At 57.0% G+C, this 23,031-nt stretch overlaps 2 protein-coding genes across 5 annotated transcripts; both read right to left on the reverse strand.

Annotated features, from left to right (window-relative positions):
• Positions 1–466: 466 nt before the first annotated feature.
• TRIM47 (tripartite motif containing 47) lies at positions 467–4,934 on the reverse strand. Of its 3 annotated transcripts, XM_077972916.1 has the most exons (7): positions 4,221–4,934; positions 3,089–3,184; positions 2,578–2,808; positions 2,216–2,414; positions 1,716–1,790; positions 1,294–1,427; positions 467–880 (listed from the first exon to the last, which is right to left on the reverse strand). In XM_077972916.1, the coding sequence occupies exons 1-7, from the start codon at positions 4,899–4,901 to the stop codon at positions 539–541; spliced, it is 1,758 nt and encodes a 585-aa protein (XP_077829042.1). In that variant the 5' UTR covers positions 4,902–4,934; the 3' UTR covers positions 467–538. The 3 variants fall into 3 exon arrangements, with proteins under 3 accessions (XP_077829042.1, XP_001101126.1, XP_028692641.1); XM_001101126.5 differs by having other exon boundaries at positions 467–1,427; XM_028836808.2 differs by having other exon boundaries at positions 467–1,427; positions 4,198–4,934.
• A 10,141-nt stretch (positions 4,935–15,075) lies between these two features.
• TRIM65 (tripartite motif containing 65) lies at positions 15,076–23,026 on the reverse strand. Of its 2 annotated transcripts, XM_028836809.2 has the most exons (6): positions 22,537–23,026; positions 18,855–18,950; positions 18,366–18,599; positions 18,111–18,285; positions 17,915–17,980; positions 15,076–17,451 (listed from the first exon to the last, which is right to left on the reverse strand). In XM_028836809.2, exons 1-6 carry the CDS (start codon positions 22,942–22,944, stop codon positions 16,883–16,885), a joined length of 1,548 nt encoding a protein of 515 aa, XP_028692642.2. In that variant the 5' UTR covers positions 22,945–23,026; the 3' UTR covers positions 15,076–16,882. The 2 variants fall into 2 exon arrangements, with proteins under 2 accessions (XP_028692642.2, XP_028692643.2); XM_028836810.2 differs by lacking the exon at positions 17,915–17,980.
• Positions 23,027–23,031: the final 5 nt, after the last annotated feature.

Raw genomic sequence — 23,031 nt, forward strand, 5'->3', positions numbered from 1 at the left:
CTGGGCCGGCTCTGTGGGCTGAGGGCTATGTGTGAAGGAAGCTCCAGGTCTCAAAACTCTCTTGCCCACGCCCAGGGGTCCTGCCCTGTTCCTGGAGGGGTGAGGCCTGCATTTAATGCTGGGCACAAACAGTACAAACAGCGATGGCAGGTCCAGAGCCAGGCTGCCACATGAAAGACAGAAATAGCTGGTGGGAGTCAGGCCATCCCAAGCAAACACTCAAGCAGCCAGGATGGCAGTGGGGCTGGAGAAGCCACCTCTGGCTGCCCCTGCTGGGAACAAGGGAGTGGGGGTGCCCCAAAGGGCAGGTACCCTGTTCCAGCCCCCTTCTCACAGGCCAGGGCGCTCTCTCAACAGGAATCCTGGGACCAGGGGCTCCGGCCCCTCTCCTGCCTGCCCACTCAACCAGCTTATGAATGAGAGTGGTTCTGGGAATCCTTGGGTGGCGAGGATGGAAAAGGAGTCATTCATTCAACAAGTGTTTATTGAGCACCTACTATATGCCAGACATTGTTCTAGAAACCTGGAAAAGGAGGGGTCAGGGTAGCTTGGAGCTGTCCCAGCTGTAGCTCTGTCTCTCAGAAGCGAGGTCTGCAGGGGAACAGGGTCTGGAGGGCCTCCTGCCTTGTGGGGGGGAAGGCTGAGTGTATAAAAGGTGGAAGCCTCTAGAAATGAGAAGGCTGAGTGTATGGGACTCATGCTGGTGCCTTCCCCAGAGGAAGGAGAGGGCCCAGAGGAGGCAGCTTCCTGGAGCAGAGACCGCAGCAGGAGCGCCCATGCCCGGCATCACCTCCTCTTCAGCACAGATATGCAGGACTTCTTGAGGGGCCCGATCTGCAGGTGAGCGTCCACACTCTCCAGGAAGAACGCAGGCTTGAGCCTGTGGGTGAACAGCCCCGCAAAGTGACTGTCCAGGCGGCTCTGGAAGGGGTCAATGGGGGAGGCCGGGACGCCACCCCGGCGGGGCCGGGAGGCCTTCAGCCTCCGCAGGAGGCTCATCTTGCCGTCCCGCACAGCATAGAAGGCCAGGGCACGGTCGGCGTATTCTAGGCAGACCCCGACCGTGGGCGAGAAGGGGTGCGGCAGGGGAGCCTCCAGCCCATGAAACCAGACAGAGAAGCTGCGTCCATTCCACTGCAGGCAGCAGGAGTGGGCGTTGCGGCCTAACCGGCCGCGGTCGTAGGGCTCTTGTGGGGAGAAGTCTTCGGCCATGACCCCCACGCTGACCCAGCCCTCGATAATCTCCACCTCCCAGTAGTAGGTGCCCCGGTCCAGGGCACCCTCGCCCAGCACCTGCTCACAATGCGTGAAGCGGGTAGGCGACTCGGGGTAGTTGATAGGACACAGCACCCTCTTGACACCTTTGGTTCCAAACAGCTGCAGGAACTTGTCTGCCGTGTCACTGTCCAAATCCACGATGTAGGCAACTGATCCCGCGGACAGAAGAGAGAGGCAGGGCTCAGGGCCAGGCTGAGAGGGCACGGCCCCTCCACAAGTGCCCACCCCCGAAAACACAGCTTCTCCCCTGCTTTCCAACCGGCACAACCCAGCCCCGCCGGAGACCACCCCAGGAGCCGCCCTAGCTCTCCCCACGAACTAGGGAGAGGAATCCTAACCCTTGTGTGCCAGGGCCCTGCTGGGACCTGCTTCTGGGATCAGCCTAGCAGCCCTGGGAGGGCCCGGCGTGAGTGGAGGGGGCACGGGCGCCCACTTACACTTCAGGAAATAGTCCCTGGGAGCTTCACTCTCTAAGAGGTTCGTGCTATCGGGGTCCTGGGGCTCAGCATCAGCTGCAGAAGAGGAGATAATGGTGAGAATGCCCCCAGACTGCCCCCCTCCGAACCTGTGACTACAATCCCTTCCCCCTTCACTTCTTCCCAGAGTCCAGAGCCACCAGGGAGCAAGCACCACCCAGACGTGGCACGCTGTGCTCACACGCATGCCCGTTGCCTGTGTTCTGCTCCTTGCCCCACGTGCTTCCCGGGCCACAGCCCCTCTGGAGCTAGAGGGTGGGCTAGGAGAAGCCCCCTCTACCCCAGGTCCAAGGGGCTGATTGATCCCCACAGGGTGGCAGCTCTAGTCACTGGCAGGATTTGGGCTCCTCCCTGTGCCAGGCACAATTTTCCTCCTCCACTTCTGGATGGGCACCAGGCCTGGGGGCCTGTGCGAGAGGCTGGGAGAGGGTGAGTCATCGGGGGAGTGGGGCGGTGCCCACCTTCCGAATCCAGCTTCTGTGGCCCGTCCTCGTTGCCACCCGGCCCCCTCAGCTGCTCCCACTGGTTGGCGCAGGCCACGGCCAGTACGTCTCTCACTGCGCGGACAGCTTGGGAAGATTTGGTGAAGCTGAGCTCCCTCGGGGGTCCAGGGCCAGGGCCACACCCCTCCTCCAGGGCCAGCCTTAGTGCCAGCAGCTCCTGTGCCAGACAAATGCCCATTAAAACTCTGCTGGCCATGGCTCCTCCTTGCTGGGGGTGGAGGCGGCTCTGCCAGGAGGTCATGCACCCACTGTCTCCTCCTCCCTCCACCCCGACCTGTCCCAGCTTCTGTTCCTTCTGTGGCCCCCAGAGCGGCCCTCACCTGCAGGAAGCTGACTGAGTCGGCTTCGGGGACCTGGCTGAGATTCTGGCGGGCTCGGCTCAGGCGGCTGCGCTGTTCCTCCTGTCGCCGCAGGTCACCCTGGGAGCGGCCCAGCATAGCAGCTTCCCCCTCCTCGATGAAGGCCAGCACCTGGGTCTGGAAGCCCTGCAGGGCAGCCGCAGCCTCTGCAAACAGCCGGCTCACCCTCTCCCGCTCCGCCACGGCTGCACTCTGCACAGGATGACAGTAGCGGGGGCAATGAGGGCAAATAACCGTCCTGGACTGTGGCTCCCTCCTTCCCTGACCCCAGCTTCCCACTCACCCTCTTGAGAGGACAGAGGGGCCAGCCTGAGCCTACCCTGCATCTGGGCCAGGTCAGGGGACACTTGTGCTCAGTGGGTATGCGCATGGCTTGTTTGGAGTGAATTGTGCCATGCTGAAAGCATACACTGCCAGGAGTATGCCCACTGCAGGGGAGGACAGGGATGGAGGCTGGGGAGGGGTGTCTGACCTTGATGAGGGCCACTGTGCGCCTGGACTGTGCAATGCCAGCACCCAGTTCGTCCATGCGGTCCTCCACGGCGCTCAAGACTTTCGGCTGCTCAGCCTGTGGACAACACCCTCCATGAGTGTGAGGTCTGGCAGAGGCCACAGCCCTGCCCTGGGGTCCCAGGCCTTGCCAGGGGAGAGAAGGGGGTGACCGGGGAGTGGTATCTGTGCATTGGGTGGGACTGGAGTGGCCACGATGTCCCATAATATGCCAGAGGTGCCTGCAGCCCAGGCTGGTGCCTTTCCCGAACGCCTGGGGGCCCGCAGGCTGACTGGGCGTCTGCCTCCCGTCTCTGACAGGAGGCCCAGTACAGGGCCTTCCGCTGGTCTCAGTGTTACTCAGATGAATTTGAGAACTTCCTCCAGCGGGGAAGAGGCACAGAGTAAGCGAGTTAGGTGCGGGGATTGGGGGTGACTGCACAAGGAAGCATTAAGCTGCCCTGGGGATCACTGTTCCCAAAGAACCTGCATCCACAGTCCAGGCCTGAAAAAAGGGGATTCCGGGCAAATCCCCTAGGTCTTATGAGTCACTGCTCCAGGCAGGAGAGACGGAAAATCCCTTGGCCAGAGGCGCCAAGACCGGGCTGGAGGCCAAAGGAAACTGGGGGCGGGAGGTAGAGGCCGCGGCGCACATGCTCCCACCACTGGCCCCTGGAACAGCTGGACAGAGAATCTGTGTGCCCGGCCGCCCTCCTGCCGCCTGCCACACCCATCGAAAGCCGCAGACTTAGCCCAGGGCAAATCTGAGCTGAGACCGGGTGAGCCCTTGGGCGGCAGCAGGAGCCACGCTACCGGAACCCCGCGGGCCTGACCCGGTTCCCTCCCGCCTACGCCCCCATAGACCCCGGCCCGGCTTCAGGTCCCCTGCCCCCTCTTCGCGTCCTTGTCCCGTTCTCTCACGTCCCTCCTCCCTTCCCATCTCCATCCCGCGAGCAGATGACCTTGTCAAGGCTGGAAGGGACCGCAAAGATCCTCAGGTTAGAGGAGGAAATTAAGACCCAACCCGGGAAGGCTGAGGGGTCCAAGGTCCTCGGCCCGCTCGCGCGCGGTCAGTCACCAGCCCCGGCTCACCCGAGTGTGCCCCCGGAGCCCACCTCCTGAAGCGCGCGCTCCTGCTCCAGCGGCACCAGCTCGTGGCCGCGGTGCTCCTGGGCGGCGCAGGCCTCGCACAGACACACGCGCTCCGCGCGGCAGTAGCGCTCGAGCGGCCGCAGGTGGCGCGGGCACAGGCTCTCCTCTAGCCGGCGCAGCGGCGGCACCAGGCGGTGTCCGCGGAGCGCGGGGCTGCGCTCGTGCGGGCCCAGGTGCGCGGGGCAAAAGGAGGCGAGGCAGGAGAGGCAGGACAGCGCGGCAGGCAGGGCCGCGCCCTCGGGGCACGCGTCGCAGCGCACTGGCTCTTCGCCCGCGGACCACGGCTCGGGCGCGCAGGGGGCCGACGGCTCCGGGGCGCTGGGCGGCGCGCTGGGCACCGAGGGCTCCGGAGCCGGAGCAGGGGCCGGGCCGGGGCCGGGGCCGGGCCCGGGGCCCGAGCCCTGGCGGAGCTGCAGCAGCTCGGACAGCGTGTGGTTCTTGCGGAGCTGAAGGCCGTCGGGGAAGGGCTCCTGGCACAGCGGGCAGCGGGCCGCGCCTCCGGGTCCGCCGGCGCCACTCGCGCCACGATGCGGCCAGAGTGCGCCCAAGCAGGCAAGACAGAAGTTGTGGCCGCAGGGCAGCGTCACCGGCTCCCGGAGCGGCTCTAGGCAGATGGGGCAGCTGAAGGGACCACTGCTGTCCATGGCTCCGCGGCCGCCCAGGGCGCCGCCGATTCTGCTCCGGCCTGGGAGGGACCCGGGCCGTTCGCGCCGCGGCACCGCCCCCTGGGACCTAGGCCAGGGCTCCGGCCCCCGCCCGCCCCCAGCTCGGCCCGCCCCGCAGCGCCGCCCGCCCGCCCGCTGGTCCGCTGACTCTCAGTCCCCGCCCAGACAACGCGGGGAGGCCTCTGAGCCCGCGCGACCCCCAGGGGAGTCCGCGTGGTCCCAAGGAAGGGAGCTGCTGAAAGGGTGTGAAACTGAGGGAGCGCGGGCGGAGAACGCGAGGGGTACAGCGGAAGAAATGGGAAGGGCTCAACCTCCATCCCTCTGGTCCTTCTGGGCCTGGCCAGGGCTCCGCAGGAGCTGGGCGGGTCTAGCTGTGTCACGCCTGCACCTTTGCGCTCGACCCCTCCCCGGCACCCTTAGCAAAGTTCCCGAGCTGCTGACTGCAGAGAAAAATAACTGCTGATGTACATATGTTTTTGCCCCTTAGCGACTCTATTTTTTTTTTTTTTTTTTTTTTTTGAGACAGAGTTCCGCACTTGTCGCCCAGGCTGGAGTGCAGTGGGGTGATCTCGGCTCACTGCAACCTCCGCCTCCCGGATTCAAGTGATTCTCCTGCTTCAGCCTCCCAAGTAACTGGAATTACATGCGCTCACCACCACACCCGGCTAATTTTTGTAATTTTTTGTAGAGATGGCGTTGTTGTCCAGGCTGGTCCAGGCTGGTCTTGAACTCTTGACCTCAGATGATCTACCCGCCTCAGCCTCCCAAAGTGCTGGGATTACAGGCTGAGCCACAGTGCCCAGCCCCTTTAGCGACTCTGTTTACACCCAGTGGGGAACTTGGGCTTTTCTAGATACGAAATGGGAAGTTGATATCATTCCCTGAGTCCCTTGCCTGAGGAATTTAGTTCTGGTCCCTGGACACTGGGGGCACCTGTGGTAGGGCTGGGGGTTCCCCAACTGGAAGTATTTAAAGCTCATCTAATTATGCACTTAAAGTGGTGCGTTTTATTGTATGAGTTATATCTCAATAATGTTAAAACACTACACCGGAATGACAACAGAATAAGTAAAGTAGCGCTGATTATAACCCAAAGTGTAAAATAAACATCTATGGGTCCATGCCGATATAAATAAATAATAAATTAACAAGCCAGGGAGAATAGACACATTTCGCATTGAAAATTCCAAATAATGTTATTTATTATTTTTTTTTTTGAGACGGAGTCTCGCTCTGTCGCCCAGGCTGGAGTGCTGTGGTGCAATCTCGGCTCACTGCAAGCTCCGCCTCCCGGGTTCACGCCATTCTCCGGCCTCAGCCTCCCGAGTAGCTGGGACTACAGGCGCCCGCCACTGCGCCCGGCTAATTTTTTTTTTCTATTTTTAGTAGAGACGGGGTTTCACCATGGTCTCGATCTGCTGACCTTGTGATCCGCCCGCCTCGGCCTTCCAAAGTGCTGGGATTACAGGCGTGAGCCACCGCGCCCGGCCTATTTTTATTTTTTTAGATGGAATTTCGCTTTTGTCGCCCAGGCTGGAGTGCAGTGACGCAATCTCAGCTCACTGCAACCTGTGCCTCCTGGGTTCAAGCGATTCTCCTTCCTCAGCCTCTCGAGTAGCTGGGATTATGCGGGCCCACCACCACACTCGGCTAATTTTTGTAGTTTTAGTAGAGACGGGGTTTCACCATGTTGGCCAAGCTGGTCTCCAACTGCCGACTTCAGGTGATCCACCCACCTCGGCCTCCCAAAGTGCTGGGATTACAGGCGTGAGCCACCACTCCCGGGCCCAAATGATTTTTGTAGCGACTGTGAGGAGGAACTTAACTTCCCACTCCTGTGGGCTGTGCAGAGCGACTCTTCTAAAGGGAGCCAAAGCTTCACAGCTGAGAAACCTGACACAGTAGCTCAGCCAGGTGATCAAGGTCAACATCAACAGTGATGTCAGGCTGGGTGCAGGGGCTCATGCCTGTAATTCCAGCACTTGGGGAGATTAAGGTGGGAGGATCACTTGAGTCCAGGAGTCCGAGACCAGCCTGAGCAACATAGGCAGACTCCGTCTCTACAAAAAAAAAAAAAAACAAAACAAAAAAATAGCTGAGTGCAGTAGGCTGTGGTCCCAGCTACTTGGGAGGCTGAAGTGGTAGGATCACTTGACCCTGGGCAGGTCAAGACTACAGTGGGGCTGGGTATGGTGGCTCACACCTGTAATCCCAGCACTTTGGGAGGCTGAGGCAGGCGGATCACTTAAGGTCAGGAGTTTGAGACCCAACTGGCAGTACAGTGGCACGACTTCGGCTCACTGCAACCTCCACCTCCCGGGTTCAAGTCATTCTCGTGCCTCAGCCTCCCAAGTATCTGGTATTACAGGCACCTGCCACCACACCCAGCTAATTTTTGTATTTTTAGCAGAGATGGGGTTTCACCATATTAGACAGGCAAGATAGTGGGCACCTGTAATCCCAGCTACTCGGGAGGCTGAGGCAGGAGAATCGCTTGAATCTGGGAGGTAGAGGTTGCAGTGAGAGTTCACGCCACTGCACTCCAGCCTGGGTGACAGAGCATCTCAAAAAAAAAAAAAAAAAAAAAAAAAAAATTAAATGCTACCTTGCCTGGCTAATTTTTTTTGTATTTTTAGTAGAGATGGGGTTTCACCATGTTGGCCAGGCTGGTCTCGAACTCCTGACCTCAAGTGATCTGCCCGCCTCAGCCTCCCAAAGTGCTGGGATTACAGACATGAGCCACTGCACCCGGAGATACCTGTAATTTCGGTTAGTGACAAAGTCACAGGTAACTGCTCATACCACTGTGGTGTATTGTCTCCATTTGGAATAGAAAGAAATGCTTTCAGTAAGGTGCTGCAGCATGGCTTCCTTCTGCAGGATCTGAGAGAGACTCTGTCCTGGGCATCTGTCCCAGCTTCTGGTACTGGCTGGCAGTTCTTGGCGTTCCTTGGCTCTCAGCTGTAAGATGCGCTCTAATATCAGTCTCAGTTGTCATTTGCCTTTTCTCTGTGTCTGTGTTCATGTCCTCTTCTCTCTCTCTTTTTTTTTTTTTTTTTTTTTTTTGAGAGACTCTTGCTCTGTTGCTCACTCAAACCCCTGGGCTTAAGCAGTCTGCCTGCCTCAGCCTCCCAAAGTGCTAGGATTACAGGCGTGAGCCACTGAGCCCGGTGCCAATTTCCTCTTCTTGTAAGGACACCAGTCGTTGGATGAGGGCATATTCTACTCCAGTATGCCCTCATCTTAACTCGGTCATATCTACAAATACTCTTATTTCCAAATAAGGTCACAGCCACAGGTCCTGGGGGTTAGGATCTGAATAAGTCTTTTTCAGGGAACATGATTCAACCTATAACAGCACATAAGGAAAGGTTGGAGAGAGGCCCAGGCTCAAATGTGCTAGAGGTCATGCATGTCCCCTGGTGTTCCTGGCCTTCTCTGTGTTCCGGGACCCTGGCCCTTCCCTAAACCTCAGCACCCACTGCTGCGGCCATCCCAAACCCTTGTCCACCTCTCCCATCAGGTCTGCATTCCTGCCTCTGTTTCCCCAGCTCTCTGGGCTTGGGGGATGGGAAGATACTCTCAGGTCCCCTGAGACCAGGCTAGAAATGTTCAGAAGGAACTTAATGAGTTCAGAGCTAAAGAGGAGAAAACACAAGAAAAAGAGCACAAATGAGCCGGGCGCGGTGGCTCCCGCCTGGAATCCCAGGACTTTGGGAGGCCGAGGTGGGCGATCACTTGAGGTCACGAGTTCCAGACCAGCCTGGCCAACATGGCAAAACCCCATCTCTACTAAAAATACAAAAAAATTAGCCGGCCATGGTGGTGCGTGCACCTGTATTCCCAGCTACTTGGGAGGCTGAGGCAGGAGAATTGCTTGAACCCGGGAGGCAGAGGTTGTGCCACTGCACTCCAGCCTGGGCGACAGAGCGAGACTCCATCTCAAAAAAAAAAAAAAAAAAGAAAAGAAAGAAAGAAAGAAGGAGGGACCCAGTCTCTTGGGGAGGGAGCTGGCTCTCCAGGCATTCAGTAACCCCTGTCTTAGTGTCTCTTGGCTGCTATCTCAGAACACCAGAGACTGGATGGCTTATACACAACAGACACCCCTCACAGTTCTGGAGGCTGGAGGTCTGTGATCACGGTGACAGCACAGTCAGGGTTCCAGTGAGAGCCACTTCCTGGGTTGTAGATGGCTGCCTTCACTGTGTCCTCACATGGCCAAGAGACAGCCAGAGAGCCTCTGGGGCCCCTCGGACAAGGGCACTCATCCCATGAATGAGGCTTCACCCACCTGAAGACCCCACCTCCTTGGACCATCACCTTAGGGATGAGGATCTCAACACATCACTTCTGAGGGTACACACACATTCAGACTGTTGCAACTCCAAGTGCCAAAAGAGCAGTGCAATCTGCTCCCGGGGGCTCCATGGGAAAGGCTGGGGGAACTGTGGAAGTGGCATTTGAGCTGGGCTTTCACAGACTGCTAGGACTCGGGCAGGCAGAGGCTGGGGTGGGAAAAGACCTTCCAGGCAGAGGGAGTAGCAGAGGGAGCCGGCCTGGGTGTGCCTGATTTGGCAGGAAGGTGGGTAATGAGTTCCATACGTTGGTTTCTCAAGAGCACTTGATCAGGACTGTCACTTGTTTGCCAAGCCCCAGGAGCGGTTGGGAGGCCCAGGCTGCCTGGGTTTGCTGAGGCCATAAACCTGCCTGGTTCTGGAGGAGAGGGTGCCTTTCCGGTTGGGTCCCAGCCAACCCTCTGCTCCCCACCCACAGCCTGCTATCCTTCCTGCTTGAAAAGATCTGCCCCCCAGGAGGAAAGCACAGAGATGTGGTTTGTCAGTGTGGTGGCATCTAGATATTTCTTTTCTTTTCTGTTTTTTTTTTGAAATGGAGTCTCACTCTGTTGCCCAGGCTGGAGTGCAGTGGCACAATCTCAGCTCACTGCAACCTCCACCTCCCGGGTTCAAGCGATTCTCCTGCCTCAGCCTCCCAAGTAGCTGGGATTACAGACATGCATCACCACGCCCGGCTAAATTTTGTACTTTTTAGTAGTGATGGGGTTTCACCATGTTGGCCAGGCTGGTCTCAAACCCCTGACCCTAGGTGATCTGCCTGCCTCGGCCTCTCAAAGTGCTAGAGTTACAGATGTGAGCCACTGTGCCCAGTCTGGCATCTATTTCATTTCCATTTCCAAAGTTTTAAAGTTGTTTGCCCAATGTATTAGTTCCCTTCAAAATGAATTGTCTAAGAGCCAAGGGCAAGGGTAACTGGCACCATGTGAGCTCAGCACGTTCACACCTGCCCTCATTCTGTCCATCCAAGGACCCCATCCTAAAGGACGGCAACAGGAATTCCGACAGGTACCATGTCTTGCCAGAGGTCACGTAACTCATCCTGCAGAGGAAGCAGAATTTAAGCTCAATAGGTTGCAGCTTGAATAATTATAAATTTCACATATGACTATCTGACCTTAGTACTGCTTGAGAAAAAAAAGAAAAAAAATCAAATAAAAACAAGTGGCTGGGTGTGGTGGCTCACGCCTATAATCCCAATCCTTTGGGAGCCAAGGCACGAGGACTCCAGCTCAGGAGTTGGAGACCAGCCTGGGCAACATATTAAGAGCCTGTCTCTGGGAAAAAAAAGCAAAAAGCAATCTGGTGATGAGAGTAATTAAAAAACTATTTCTAGCTTTACTTGTGTCTCTGAAAATTATTGAAAGGGGATCCAAACACCATGTCCCTAAGAGCACTTCCTTTTCTGTATGTGTTTTTTTTTTTTTTTGAGACGCAGTCTTGCTCTGTCGCCCAGGCTGGAGTGCAGTGGCCAGATCTCAGCTCACTGCAAGCTCCGCCTCCCGGGTTCACGCCATTCTCCTGCCTCAGCCTCCGGAGTAGCTGGGACTACAGGCGCCCGCCACCTCACCCGGCTAGTTTTTTGTATTTTTTTAGTAGAGACGGGGTTTCACCATGTTAGCTAGGATGGTCTTGATCTTGTGACCTCGTGATCCACCCGTCTCGGCCTCCCAAAGTGCTGGGATTACAGGCTTGAGCCACCACGCCCGGCGGTTTTTTTTTTTTTTTTTTTTTTGAGACAGAGTCTCACTCTTTCTCCCAGGCTGGAGTGCACTGGCTCGATCTCGGCTCACTGCAACACCTGCCTCCTGGGTTCAAGCCATCCTCGTGCCTTAGCCTCCGGAGCAGCTGGGACTATAGGCATGCACTACCATGCCCAACTAGTTTTTGTATTTTTAGTAGAAAGGGGGCTTTACCATGTTGGCCAGGCTGGTCTTGAACTCCTGACCTCAGGTGATCTGGTCTCCCAAATTGCTGGGACTACAGGCATGAGCCACTGCACCTGGACTTCTTTATGCTTTTGATGTACTTTTTTGTTTTGTTTTTTGGTTAAAAAGCTTTTTTGTTTGTTTTGTTTGTTTGTTTCATTGTCTTTTTTCCTCACTGTCTAGGAACAAGTTTTTAAAATTTTTATTTATTTATTTATTTTTTGAGACAGAGTCTCGCTCTGTCGCCCAGGCTGGAGTGTAGTGGCGTGATCTCGGCTCACTGCAAGCTCTGCCTCCCTGGTTCACACCTGTCTCCTGCCTCAGCCTCCCGAGTAGCTGGGACTACAGGCGCCCGCCACCACGCCCGGCTAATTTTTTGTATTTTTAGTAGAGAGGGGGTTTCACCGTGTTAGCCAGGATGGTCTCGATCTCCTGACCTCGTGATCCACCTACCTCAGCCTCCCAAAGTGCTGGGATTACAGGCATGAGCCACCGCGCCTGGCTTTTTATGTATTTTTAAACAGTTGGTTTGTATGAATGTCAAATGAATATATTTATATTACTTAAAAAGTAAACAGGGCAGGTGCGGTGGCTCATCTGAGACTGGGAATTTGAGACCAGCCCGGCCAACATGGCAAAACCCTATGTCTACTAAAAATACAAAAATTAGCTGGGCGTGGTAGTGATGTCTGTAGTCCCAGCTACTCAGGATGCTGAGGCAGGAGAATTGCTTGAACCCAGGAGGCAGAGGTTGCAGTGAGCCGAGACTGGGCCACTGCACTCCAGCCTGGGTGACAGAGTGAGACTCCATCTCAAAAAATAATAAATAGGCCAGGCACAGTGGCTTACGCCTGTAATCCCAGCACTTTGGGAGGCTGAGGCGGGCGGATCACGAGGTCAGGAGATCAAGATCATCCTGGCTAGGCCGGGCGCGGTGGCTCAAGCCTGTAATCCCAGCACTTTGGGAGGCCGAGACGGGTGGATCACAAGGTCAGGAGATCGAGACCATCCTGGCTAACCCGGTGAAACCCCGTCTCTACTAAAAAATACAAAAAACTAGCCGGGCGAGGTGGCGGGCGCCTGTAGTCCCAGCTACTCGGGAGGCTGAGGCAGGAGAATGGCGTGAACCCGGGAGGCGGAGCTTGCAGTGAGCTGAGATCCGGCCACTGCACTCCAGCCGGGGTGACAGAGCGAGACCCCGTCTCAAAAAAAAAAAAAAAAAAAAAAAAAGATCATCCTGGCTAACACGGTGAAACCCCGTCTCTACTAAAAATACAAAAAATTAGCCGGATGTGGTGGCGGGCGCCTGTAGTCCCAGCTACTCAGAGGCTGAGGCAGGAGAATGGCATGAACCTGGGAGCTGGAGCTGGCAGTGAGCCAAGATCGCGCCACTGCACTCCAGCCTGGGCAACAGAGTGCAACTCCGTTTAAAAAAAAAAAACAAAAAAACAAAAAAACCCCACACCGTTTTCCTTTATAAATTGCCCAGTCTCAGGTACATCTTTATTAGCAGCACGAAAACAGACTAATACACCTCTCTGGCCTCCCATCCAACTCCCTCCAATCCTGCTGGCCCTTGAGGTCCCTGTCTTTCACAATGTCTCCTGCCCTTGTTCTGTCTCTGGGTGACCATCCACCTGATTGTGCATAACTGAAGCCCAGAATCTGTAAGGGGGTCTGGTGGGTGGGCCAGACATGCTGGAAACACCCACAAGCTAATCAAACGTGTCCCCTTTCCAAATGTCACATCCCAACTCTGTGCTGCCTTTTCCCTCGATACCAGTGTGCATTTTCCTGGAGAGGACATGGAGAGTTCTCTCAGAATAAGTTAGGCTGGCTGAGCATGGATCGCTTGAAGCCAGGAGTTCAGGACCAGCCTGGGCAACACAGTGAGAACCGTTCTCAACAAAAAAATTAAAAAATTAGCTGGGCGAAGTGGTATGCGACTGTAGTTCCAGCTACTCAGGAGGCTGAGGCAGGAGGAGGATCACTTGAGCCCAGGAGGCGGAGGTTGTATCCTGCCCTTGCACTGCAGCCTGGGTGACAGAGTGAGGCACCATCTCTTCAAAAAAAAAAAAAAAATGGCCGGGCGCGGTGGCTCAAGCCTGTAATCCCAGCACTTTGGGAGGCCGAGACGGGCGGATCACGAGGTCAGGAGATCGAGACCATCCTGGCTAACACGGTGAAACCCCGTCTCTATTAAGAAATACAAAAAAAAAAAAAACTAGCCGGGCGAGGTGGCGGGCGCCTGTAGTCCCAGCTACTCGGGAGGCTGAGGCCGGAGAATGGCGTGAACCCGGGAGGCGGAGCTTGCAGTGAGCTGAGATCCGGCCACTGCACTCCAGCCTGGGTGACAGAGCGAGACTCCGTCTCAAAAAAAAAAAAAAAAAAAAAGAAAGAAAAAAGAAAAAAAAAAAGCAATGGCTCACGCCTGCAATACCAGGCGTAGATCCCTTTGGGAGGCTCAGGCGGGCAGATGACATGAGGTCAGGAGTTTGAGACCAGCCTGGCCAAACTGGTGAAACCATGACTCCACTAAAAATACAAAAACTAGCTGGGTGTGGTGGTGGGCGCCTATAATCCAAGCTACTTGGGAGGCTGAGGCAGGAGAATCACTTGAATGTGGAAGGCAGAGGTTGCACTGAGCTGAGATCCCTCCACTGCACTCCAGCCTGGGCAACAGAGTGCAACTCTGTCTCAAAAACAAAACAAAAAACAAAGTAGCTGGGCATTACAGGTGGGTGCCTGTAGTCCTAGCTATTCTGGAGGCTGAGGCAGGAGAATCACTGAAACCCGGGAGGCAGAGGTTGCAGTGAGCCAAGACTATACCACTGCACTCTAGCCTGGGTGACAGAGTAAGGCTCCGTCTCAAAAAACAAAACAAAACCAAACAAACAAACAAACAAAAACGAAAAAGAAATAAATAGTGGGAGTCTCTGAGCCTACATTGGCTCGGGAGGCTGTCCATTAGAAAAAAAAGGCGGGGCTGGACATGGTGACTCCTGCCTGTAATCCCAGCACTTTGGGAGGCCGAGGCAGGTGGATCATGAGGTCCAGAGTTTGAGACCAGCCTGACCAACATGGTGAAACCCCAACTTTACTAAAAATACAAAAATTAGTTGGGCGTGGTGGCGTGCACCTATAATCCCAGCTACTCAGGAGGCTGAGGCAGGAAGATCACTTGAACCCAGGAGGTGGAGGTTGCCGTGAGCTGAGATCGCGCCACTGCACTCCAGCCTGGGGGACAGAGCGAGACTCCGTCTCAAAAAAAAAGAAAGAAAGAAAGAAAAAGGGGTCAATATTTATAACACAGAACACGCCAACAGAATATAGAAAGAACCACCACCCAACAGGAAGAAGAATTTCATATAATAAATGACCCCAAACACCTCCCACCTCAGAAGCAGACAGGGGGCCACTCTTCCTCGCTCTGCCCCTCTCAGAGCGCGGCTCAGCCCTCTGGAAGCTTCTGCTGCAGCCTTGGATTAGGAGGGAGTATGAGGTGGGGACAGCAATGATGGCTATCTGGCCAGGCCAATACTGCCTGGCTGGGCTTTCAGCTCCCACTGTTGCCCCTAGCCGGCCAGCAAGGTCCTGCCTGCCTCCTGGCTGTGGGGCTCCACATGTCAGATTCCCTCCCCATGTCTGGGGAGCTCCCATCTGAGGATCTTCCTGGAAAGGCCTTACCTGGGCCGTGCCAATCCAAGTCCCTGCCCTGCTCTTGAACAAACAGCCACAGGCTAGGAGCAGGGACACAAGATGGAGGCTGCAATGGTGGCAGTGATTGGGATGGGGTTGTCGTGGGAGGTTTTGTTTTTTTTTTTTAACAAATATAAAAACATTATATATATTGGGGTATGTATATTACATGTATTATCCTTTAAAAAATTTTTATTGTGAAATATTTATCCATGAGTACATATAACACAGATGTCCAGTTTTTAAAGTTACAAAAGCAGACACCCCTCCCCTTTTTTTTTTTTTTCAGATGGAGTCTCGCTCTGTCACCCAGGCTGTAGTGCAGTGGTGCAATCTCGGTTCACTGCAACCTCACCTCCCGGGTTCAAGCAATTCTCCTGCCTCAGCCTCCCCAGAAGGGATTACAGGCGCACACCACCACGCCCGGCTAATTTTTGCTATTTTTAGTAGAGACGGGGTTTTGCCATGTTGGCCAGGCTGAACTCGAACTCCTGACCTTGTGATCCGCCCGCCTCGGCCTCCCAAAGTGCTGGGATTACAAGCGTGAGCCGCCACGCCTGGCCAAAAGCAGACACCCTTGGAACCACCTCCCAGAACAAGAAGTGGAACATTTCAAGTAAAACAAATTACATCTACCCGATGACCCAGCAACCCCACTTCCGGAAGTACAAGCAAAATCATGCCCAGGGCTCTTCGTGGCAGCATGTTCTGTAATGGCAAACAGCACACCAAGCCAGGAGGAGCTAGCCTGCGCCGGCACCTGCACACACGGCTGCCCCAAAGTCCCACACCCAGGGGTGGGATGCTGGAGACGGAGGTCCTGCCAGTGTCACGCGCTGCTTGGTGACAGGGTTGAGGGGCCTTAGTCGGCCGGACTCAAGGTGGCCTCACTGTGGTCTTTTGAATAAAAAAATCTTCAAGTGCTCATTGTTCCCTGAGTGACTCACTTGAGGTAACAGCCTACATACATGACCATAAATGCGGCCAAGCATCCTGCGCAGAAATATTCATCATAAGCCAGGCGTGGTGGCGCACACCTATAATTCCAGCTACTCAGGAGGCTGAGGTAGGAGAATCCCATGAGCCCATGATGGCACCCCTGCACACCAGCCTGGGTGACAGAGGGAGACCCTGTCTCAAAAAAAACACATCGATGTTTGTATAGCTAAAAAGAAAGCAAATTAAATGTCCAATAATAGATAAACTTGATAGCCATTAGAATGACTACAGCAATCAGTGAAAATTTTCAATCATGTGAAAAATGCTTATGTTAAGTCAAAAAACTTCAGAAAACACTGTAATCTCAGCTACTTCGGAAGCTGAGGTGGGAGGATCCTTTGAGCTCAGGAGCTCGAGGCTGCAGTGAGCCACGATTGTGCCACTGTACACCAGCCTGAGTGACATAGCAAGACCATCTCCTAAAAAAAAAAATGTTTAAATGCAGAAAACAAAATTGTTAATAGAATATAATTATAAGGACGCACAAAATAAAAAGACTACAAGACAGGACGGACATCTATCCAAATGTTACAAAAAATTAAAGAGAGCTGCAGGCGGGACGGAGGGAGGAATCTGTCGGCCCTGGGGCTACTCTGGCTCACTGCCCCTCACTAACTGCTCCTTTGGCCCTTATCATCTCCAGATGCAAGTTCACATGGATCTGAATTTTGTCACACACGCTGTCCCGTAAGCCCAGAAGTCCCCTGGGCACTGCTCTAGCCTCCCAGGCCCAGGCAGTACCTAGAACTGGGTTCTGTTTGGGGCAAGGGCATCCCATTTATCCCCCTCCTAGACCGTGTCCCCTTCAAAGAGGCTGGAACAGTGAACTCTGGGTTTATGCTCACCTACCCCCACCTCCAATCTCTTTCTGAGTTAACAGAGAGGCCAACAGCTGGTCCTCCAGTCTCCGAGCTGGAGCTGGGCAGCTCTTGGGCACGCAGGCATGGTGGCAGCTATGCCAGGGCTCCATCCCATGCCTTCTTCAGCTGAGCACCCCTTCCTGGGGCCCCGGAGGGAACACAGCCCCTGGCTGATGGCACAGGGTCAGGGTCCTACCCTCAAGGAGCCAGAAGACGGGGGTGAGGGGCTGGTTGAAGAGGGCATGGAAGGTGTACAGGGGCTGGGTCTGGGGCTCCAGGCTGTAGAAGGTGAGGCAGCCTGAGGCCAGGTCCAAATCCATGCCCAGGAGCCGCCCTGACACCCCTGGGAGGCGCTGGGCCTGCCCGTTGTGCCAGGCCTGGAGGCTGTCCCCCTGGACGCAGAGCCCCCAGGAGCAGGGTCCCCGGCCAATGTTGTCTGTGTGGGGCCCCACCCTGCACCGTGACAGTTGCGGGTAGGAGACGCCCAGTGTCACTGAGTGGTCTGATGCGCGCACCTCCCAGTAGTGGTGCCCGGCCTGGAAACTCTGGGTACACTGCACCTGCCAGAGCTCGAATCTGCCGGGCCTGCCTGGGCCCTGGGACTGACGGCAGTGCTTCACCTGCTGGTCCTGGCGCGACAGATAGAAGTGACGGTTGGCGCTGATTGGATCAAAGGTCAGATTGCGATAATCTGTTGGAGAAAGGAGGACAGAAGTGGGCTAGGGGAAGACAGCACAACTGGATCTCCATTTATCCGCTGCTAAACCTCCGCCAGGCATGCTGAGCACCAGCAGCCACCACAACACTTAATCCTCGCCATGACCTCGCAGGCGGAATCCTCTATCAGCCCTGTTCACAGCTGAGAAAACTGGGGCTCCCAGATCCATTAACTCAGTATTAAGCGGGAGAATCGCGGGTCTGTGCCCCAGACTCTGTCCTTCAATGAACACTGGCTGCCTCTGCTTCAGGGTGGATGTGCACGAGGTGTGCAGGGGGTAGGGCCAGGCTCAGATGTCCCGGCAGGACAGTCACAACACGTGCCCCCCTCACTCACATGTGCATACAAACATGTGTGTGCACACACTTGTTCACAGCACAGGCACCTCCTTGCACACGCACACACAGTTGCACACATACACGAATGGCCTCCTTACTCTGCCAGAGTTTCCTCCTCAGTGGACAAACTGTGCTTGGGACCGGTGCCAGGGGACCTGGGGCCTCTAGGGGGCAAAGCAGCATTAGGAGAATGGTTGGAGAGGTCATGATGTGTGGGCCCTGACCCCCCTCTGCCCCACAGCGGGAGCGGCAGCTGGGCCCAGGGCAGTAGTGGGGGCCTGGGGTCAGTCTTACCCATGGGGCCTAAGTCCACAGGCTTGGCTGGTGCCCCGGGGTGGCCCCCCTCTTCCAAGAGGAGGCCACACAGCCGGCTTAGCAACTGCTTCAGGTCGCCCAGCTGTTGGTCTTCATCCCACTGCAGAGGGGTCAGTGGCCCAAGAGGCCCTGGGGGCTGGAGGAGCTGTGATTCCTGAGCCCCAGGGAGAACAAGTAAGCCCGGGCCTAAGGGGCAGGGAAGCAAGTCCCCCACCTGTGCCTGAGCCCTCGCACCTGCAGGAAGGTCTGCTCATCCACCTGCTCCAGAAGCTCCTGGATCCTGCAGCCATGGCGAGCCACAGCCTCCAAGTGGCCCCGCAGCCGCTGCTCCTCATCTCGAACCTGTGCCAGCACCCGCGTCTTGGCCACGTCGACGCTCCTCAGTGCTGCCGTGTGCTGCATTTCCAGGGCCTGTAGCAGGCTGCTGAACTTGCCGGAGACCCAGGAGGCCAAGATGCAGGCTGAGTTCTGGGTGGGAACAGCAGGGGCTTCAGGGTGGCCAGGGCCCTGTGCCATACCAAGGTAGGCTAGGGCCAGGGCTGCCCGCTGGGCTGAGGGTCAGGGATGTTGGGAGGCAGGGTCCTGGGAACCTCCCCAGGACCCCTGTGCCCAGCTCCCTGCTCAGCCACACTCCCTGCTGCCCGGTGTTCCAGGGACCAGCTGGTGACCGCCCCCAGGATGCAGTGTGAGGCCATGGTGGGCGGGCAGGCACAGCCCTCATACCTGGATCTGGCTTCTTTGCTTCTGCAGCTCTAGTAGCTGGCCTTCGGCCTGGGTGGCCTGCTGCTGGGTAACCTCCAGGCTGGCTCTCAGCTGGGCCTGTGGTGGCCGCCCATGGGACAAGCAACAAGAGAGGGCCAGGATTGGCTGTGACACCCTTTCTCAGACAACCAACCATGCCTGCAGACACCAGGCAGCCCCTCCCCACGCCACCCAGGCCAGCCTCCGGAGCACAGGCCTCACTCTAACCTAGGGAGAGTGGGGGCCGTGCCCCGGCGGGTCCGGACAAAGTCTTTCCTAACCTGTAGCAGGGTGGTACCTGAGCAGAGCAGAAGCCTTGGGCTCAGGACCCAACTTCCATTGCCATTTGTACCTCTTGCATGCTGAGCAAGCTGAGGCAAAGCACCTGCCCTCTCTGGACCTAACCCCCTACCCATCAACACATGAAAGTGATAATGCTGGCTCAGGAGGCCTTGCAGGGATGACCCCAAATACTAAAGCTGTTGGTCCCTGTCTCACTGCAGAGGGGTCAGTGGTCCAGGAGGCCCTGGGGCTTAAGAAGCTGACTGCAGGGACCACCCAAAGCACCAAAGCTGTCTGAGAAGTGGGCAGTTATTTGCATGGATAAACTAGATTCTTCTGGGGATCCGGCCAGTCCCTGGCCCTAGCTTTGAGCCTGAGGGGGGAGGAAGGGACCCTTATTCGGTTATGCTCCCTGAGTCCCTTGGGAATCAAAACACCACACTCTCATGAGAGCGGGACGAACCATGCAGGTCCCGGGGGCCCCATTCCCAGCATCTGGTCAAAAGCTTCACCATCTTGTTTCCGCTTTTCCCACAATGCACTGAGATGGGGACTGTTACTATCCCCACATCACAGAGGAGGAAATGGCTCAGAGAGGTTGATAATTTGGTCAACGTCCTCAGATCTTCCTAAGCCCAGAGCTCCGCCAGGCCCCCAGCCTCCAGCATTTAACACAGGAACGCAGGAGGCAGGAAGGCAGGCTCTCCCAGGGTACCCGCCCTCCCCCAGGGACAGGCACCCCCATGTCCCTTTCCCTCTCTCTTGCAAAATCCTGGCTCCCCTGGTGCTACTGGCTGCCCCTGCTGCTCCCTTCCTCCATATGGCCCTCTACTGGCCTCCAACTCAAACTTCCATGCCTAGCTCAGTCTTCTGCACCCGCTGTTGAGCAGTACATCTTGTCTCATCCTACTCGGCAGCTTCAGCAGCTACAAGGAATGTCCTGCAACACTCTGGAACCCTTTTCCTTCACCTCATCTCAGCGCTCCCGTGAACTCACCCTGGCCCTGTCACCAGCTCTAAAATCTCCATTCTAGGCACCCATTCTTCCTTCTCTGACCACCACCTTCCTGCCCTCTCCTGTTCCAGCCACCTCTGTCCCAGTCCTCCCACCTCGCTGACTCCCAGCTGTGCACCCCCCCATCCCTCCCTGCCCATCAGGCCTCCTAGCCACCCCTTCCCTTCTTGTTCCATCCAGCGTCCCTGTGCCATCCTCCACCCATGCCTTAGCCCCAGCCCTCCTCTGTCCCCAGATGATTCCACGTCCTGTCTTCACTGCTGAAATGGGTTTTGTCAAGGGCCGTGCTGAAGGTCATTTCTGTCCTCGTACTGAGCCTCCGATTGGCATGGGCACCCTGCCTGTTCTCTTCCTGGCACCCCTCTCCAGGTGCCACACAGGGCTGCCGCTCCCCCAACCTTCCCCATCTTCCTGGGAGCTCCAGCTTGGAACCCTCTCTCCCTCCTAGCACTAATGACTCCCAGCTCTCCACTCCTGAGCTTTGGAGCTCACTGCAAGCTCCGCCTCCCACCCCAGTAGCTGGGACTACAGGCGCCCGCCACCAGGCCCAGCTAATTTTTTGTATTTTTAGTAGAGACGGGGTTTCACTGTGTTAGCCAGGATGGTCTCAATCTCCTGATCTCGTGATCCGCCCGCCTCGGCTCCCAAAGTGCTGGGATCACAGGTGTGAGCCACCGCGCCCGGTGGTGGCCAGGCTGCGGTGGGTCTGGCCCCCTCCCACTCCCGGCGGCAGCGCCTGCTTGTGGAGGCGACACTCGCGCATGGTGCACACGCTGCACACGCAGCAGCTCTCGGTCCGGCAGAAGAGCTCCAGCGGCTGCCTGTGGCGGGGGCAGCGCGCAGCAGGGCCGGGGTCCCAGGTGCCACAGACCCGTCCCCTGGTTTGTCCCACTGGCGACTGTCACCTCTATACGTCCAAGGCCAAACTCTGCCCTCCACCTATGTCTCTCAGCACACAGACCCCAGCCACCTGCGTGCTCAAGACAGAATACCCAGGTGTCTCCCTTGCTGCCCTCTCTGCTGTCCCCCATGTCCCCTCTGGCCTGCTTTCGCCTCCACAAGGCACTGCTCCCCCTCAGCGTTTCTCATCTCCTCCATCCTGGTCTCCTTTCCCTGCCCTCCAAATGGTTCCTTGCCTCCCTGCACTCCTGCCTTGGGCTCCTACCCTATTCAGGTCTTGCGTCCTGCCCCCTTCAGCCCCCAGCCAGGTGATCAGTCTCCACGAAGCCCAAATCTGATCATGTGCCACCCTGCTTCCAAGCCTACAATGGCTCCCATGACACTAGAGTAAGAGACAGGCTCCCCCAGGACCCTGCCCGATCTGGCGCCTGCTGACCCCGGGGCCTGGCCTACAGATCTCAGTGGCACAAATCTGCCACTAGCCACCCCGCGTGCCCAGTTCTTTCCCATCCCAGAGAGGGAAGCAGGCTGATTCCTCTGCCTAGAATGCACTTCCCCAGGTCTTTCTCCTCCCGGCTGGTGCTTCCTCAGCCCTCACATGCCAGCCTGAAGGCGGCCTCCCCTTCCTCCTCCTGGCCTGTTTAGCAGGGTCACCCCGACACCTCTATCACATGCTATGTACTTTCCTCACTGCATTTTGCAAGAATACATTCAGGCCTTACTGGAACACTGACTTCTTAAGTGGATTCTAAGTCTCTTAAGGGCAGGGAGCTCGTCTATCCATTTACCAACAGCCCCCATACCCCCCTCACCCCTCCACCCCCACCCCGCACAGCGAATTAAAGCAGACACACGACTGTTCTCTAGCGCCTGGGCACGGAGCAGGGAGCTGCTGCCTCATGCCCAGGCTTTTTTCATCCGGAAGGCATCCAGCAGCTCCTGAGACCCACCCTGCGGCACTGGCCGGGCTGCACATCCCAGTCCGATGCACAGATGCGAGATATTTTTTTTTCATTTTGAGATGGAGTCTGGCTCTGTAGCCCAGACTGGAGTGCAGTGGCCGGATCTCGGCTCACTGCAAGCTCCGCCTCCCGGGTTCACGCCATTCTCCTGCCTCAGCCTCCCGAGTAGCTGGGACTACAGGCGCCCGCCACCACGCCCGGCTAATTTTTTGTATTTTTAGTAGAGACGGGGTTTCACCGTGTTAGCCAGGATGGTCTCGATCTCCTGACCTCGTGATCCACCCGCCTCGGCTCCCAAACTGCGGGGATTACAGGCGTGAGCCACCGCGCCTGGCAGACCCGCGATTTTTATAATCAACTCCCAGGTTGGGCGAAGCCCCTCCAGTTGAGGCTCCCCTCCCCCACCGGGTGCTCGGAGAGAGCAGGGCGCGGCCCGCAGGAGTCATCCTGCGGTGGCCAGGCCGCGGCGGGTCCGGCCCCCTCCTGTTCCCGGCGGACGCGTCACCTGGCGCTTGAGGCGCTCGGCGTCCAGCAGCGCCCGCTCGTGGAGGCGACATTCGTGCACGGTGCACACGCTACATACGCAGCGGCCCTCGGTACGGCAGAAGAGCTCCATTGGCCGCCCATGGCGGGGGCAGCGCGCGGCAGGGCCGGGGCCGGGGTCGGGGCCGGGGTCCCGGGCGGGCCCGGCGTGCACCACCTCCAGCACGCCACTGAGGGCTACGTTGCGGCGCAGCTCGGCGCCGTCGGGGAAGGGCTCCCGGCACTCGGGGCACGCCTTCCCGCAGCGATCCCACCAGTCCCGGATGCAGGCTCCGCAGAAGTTGTGGCCGCAGGGCAGCGTCACTGGGTCCTGGTAGAGTCCCAGGCAGATGGCGCAGGTCAGCTTCTCCTCCAGTAGCTGCACGGCCATGGCCCGCTGGCGGTGGGAGCCAGGCGGGCCCCGGAATTCTCAAAGGGACAGCCGGCCTCGCGTACTGAGGGCGCCCGGGCGTGGCTA

This window comes from Macaca mulatta, chromosome 16 (assembly GCF_049350105.2).
Source record: "Macaca mulatta isolate MMU2019108-1 chromosome 16, T2T-MMU8v2.0, whole genome shotgun sequence".
Taxonomy (NCBI): Eukaryota; Metazoa; Chordata; class Mammalia; order Primates; family Cercopithecidae; genus Macaca; species Macaca mulatta.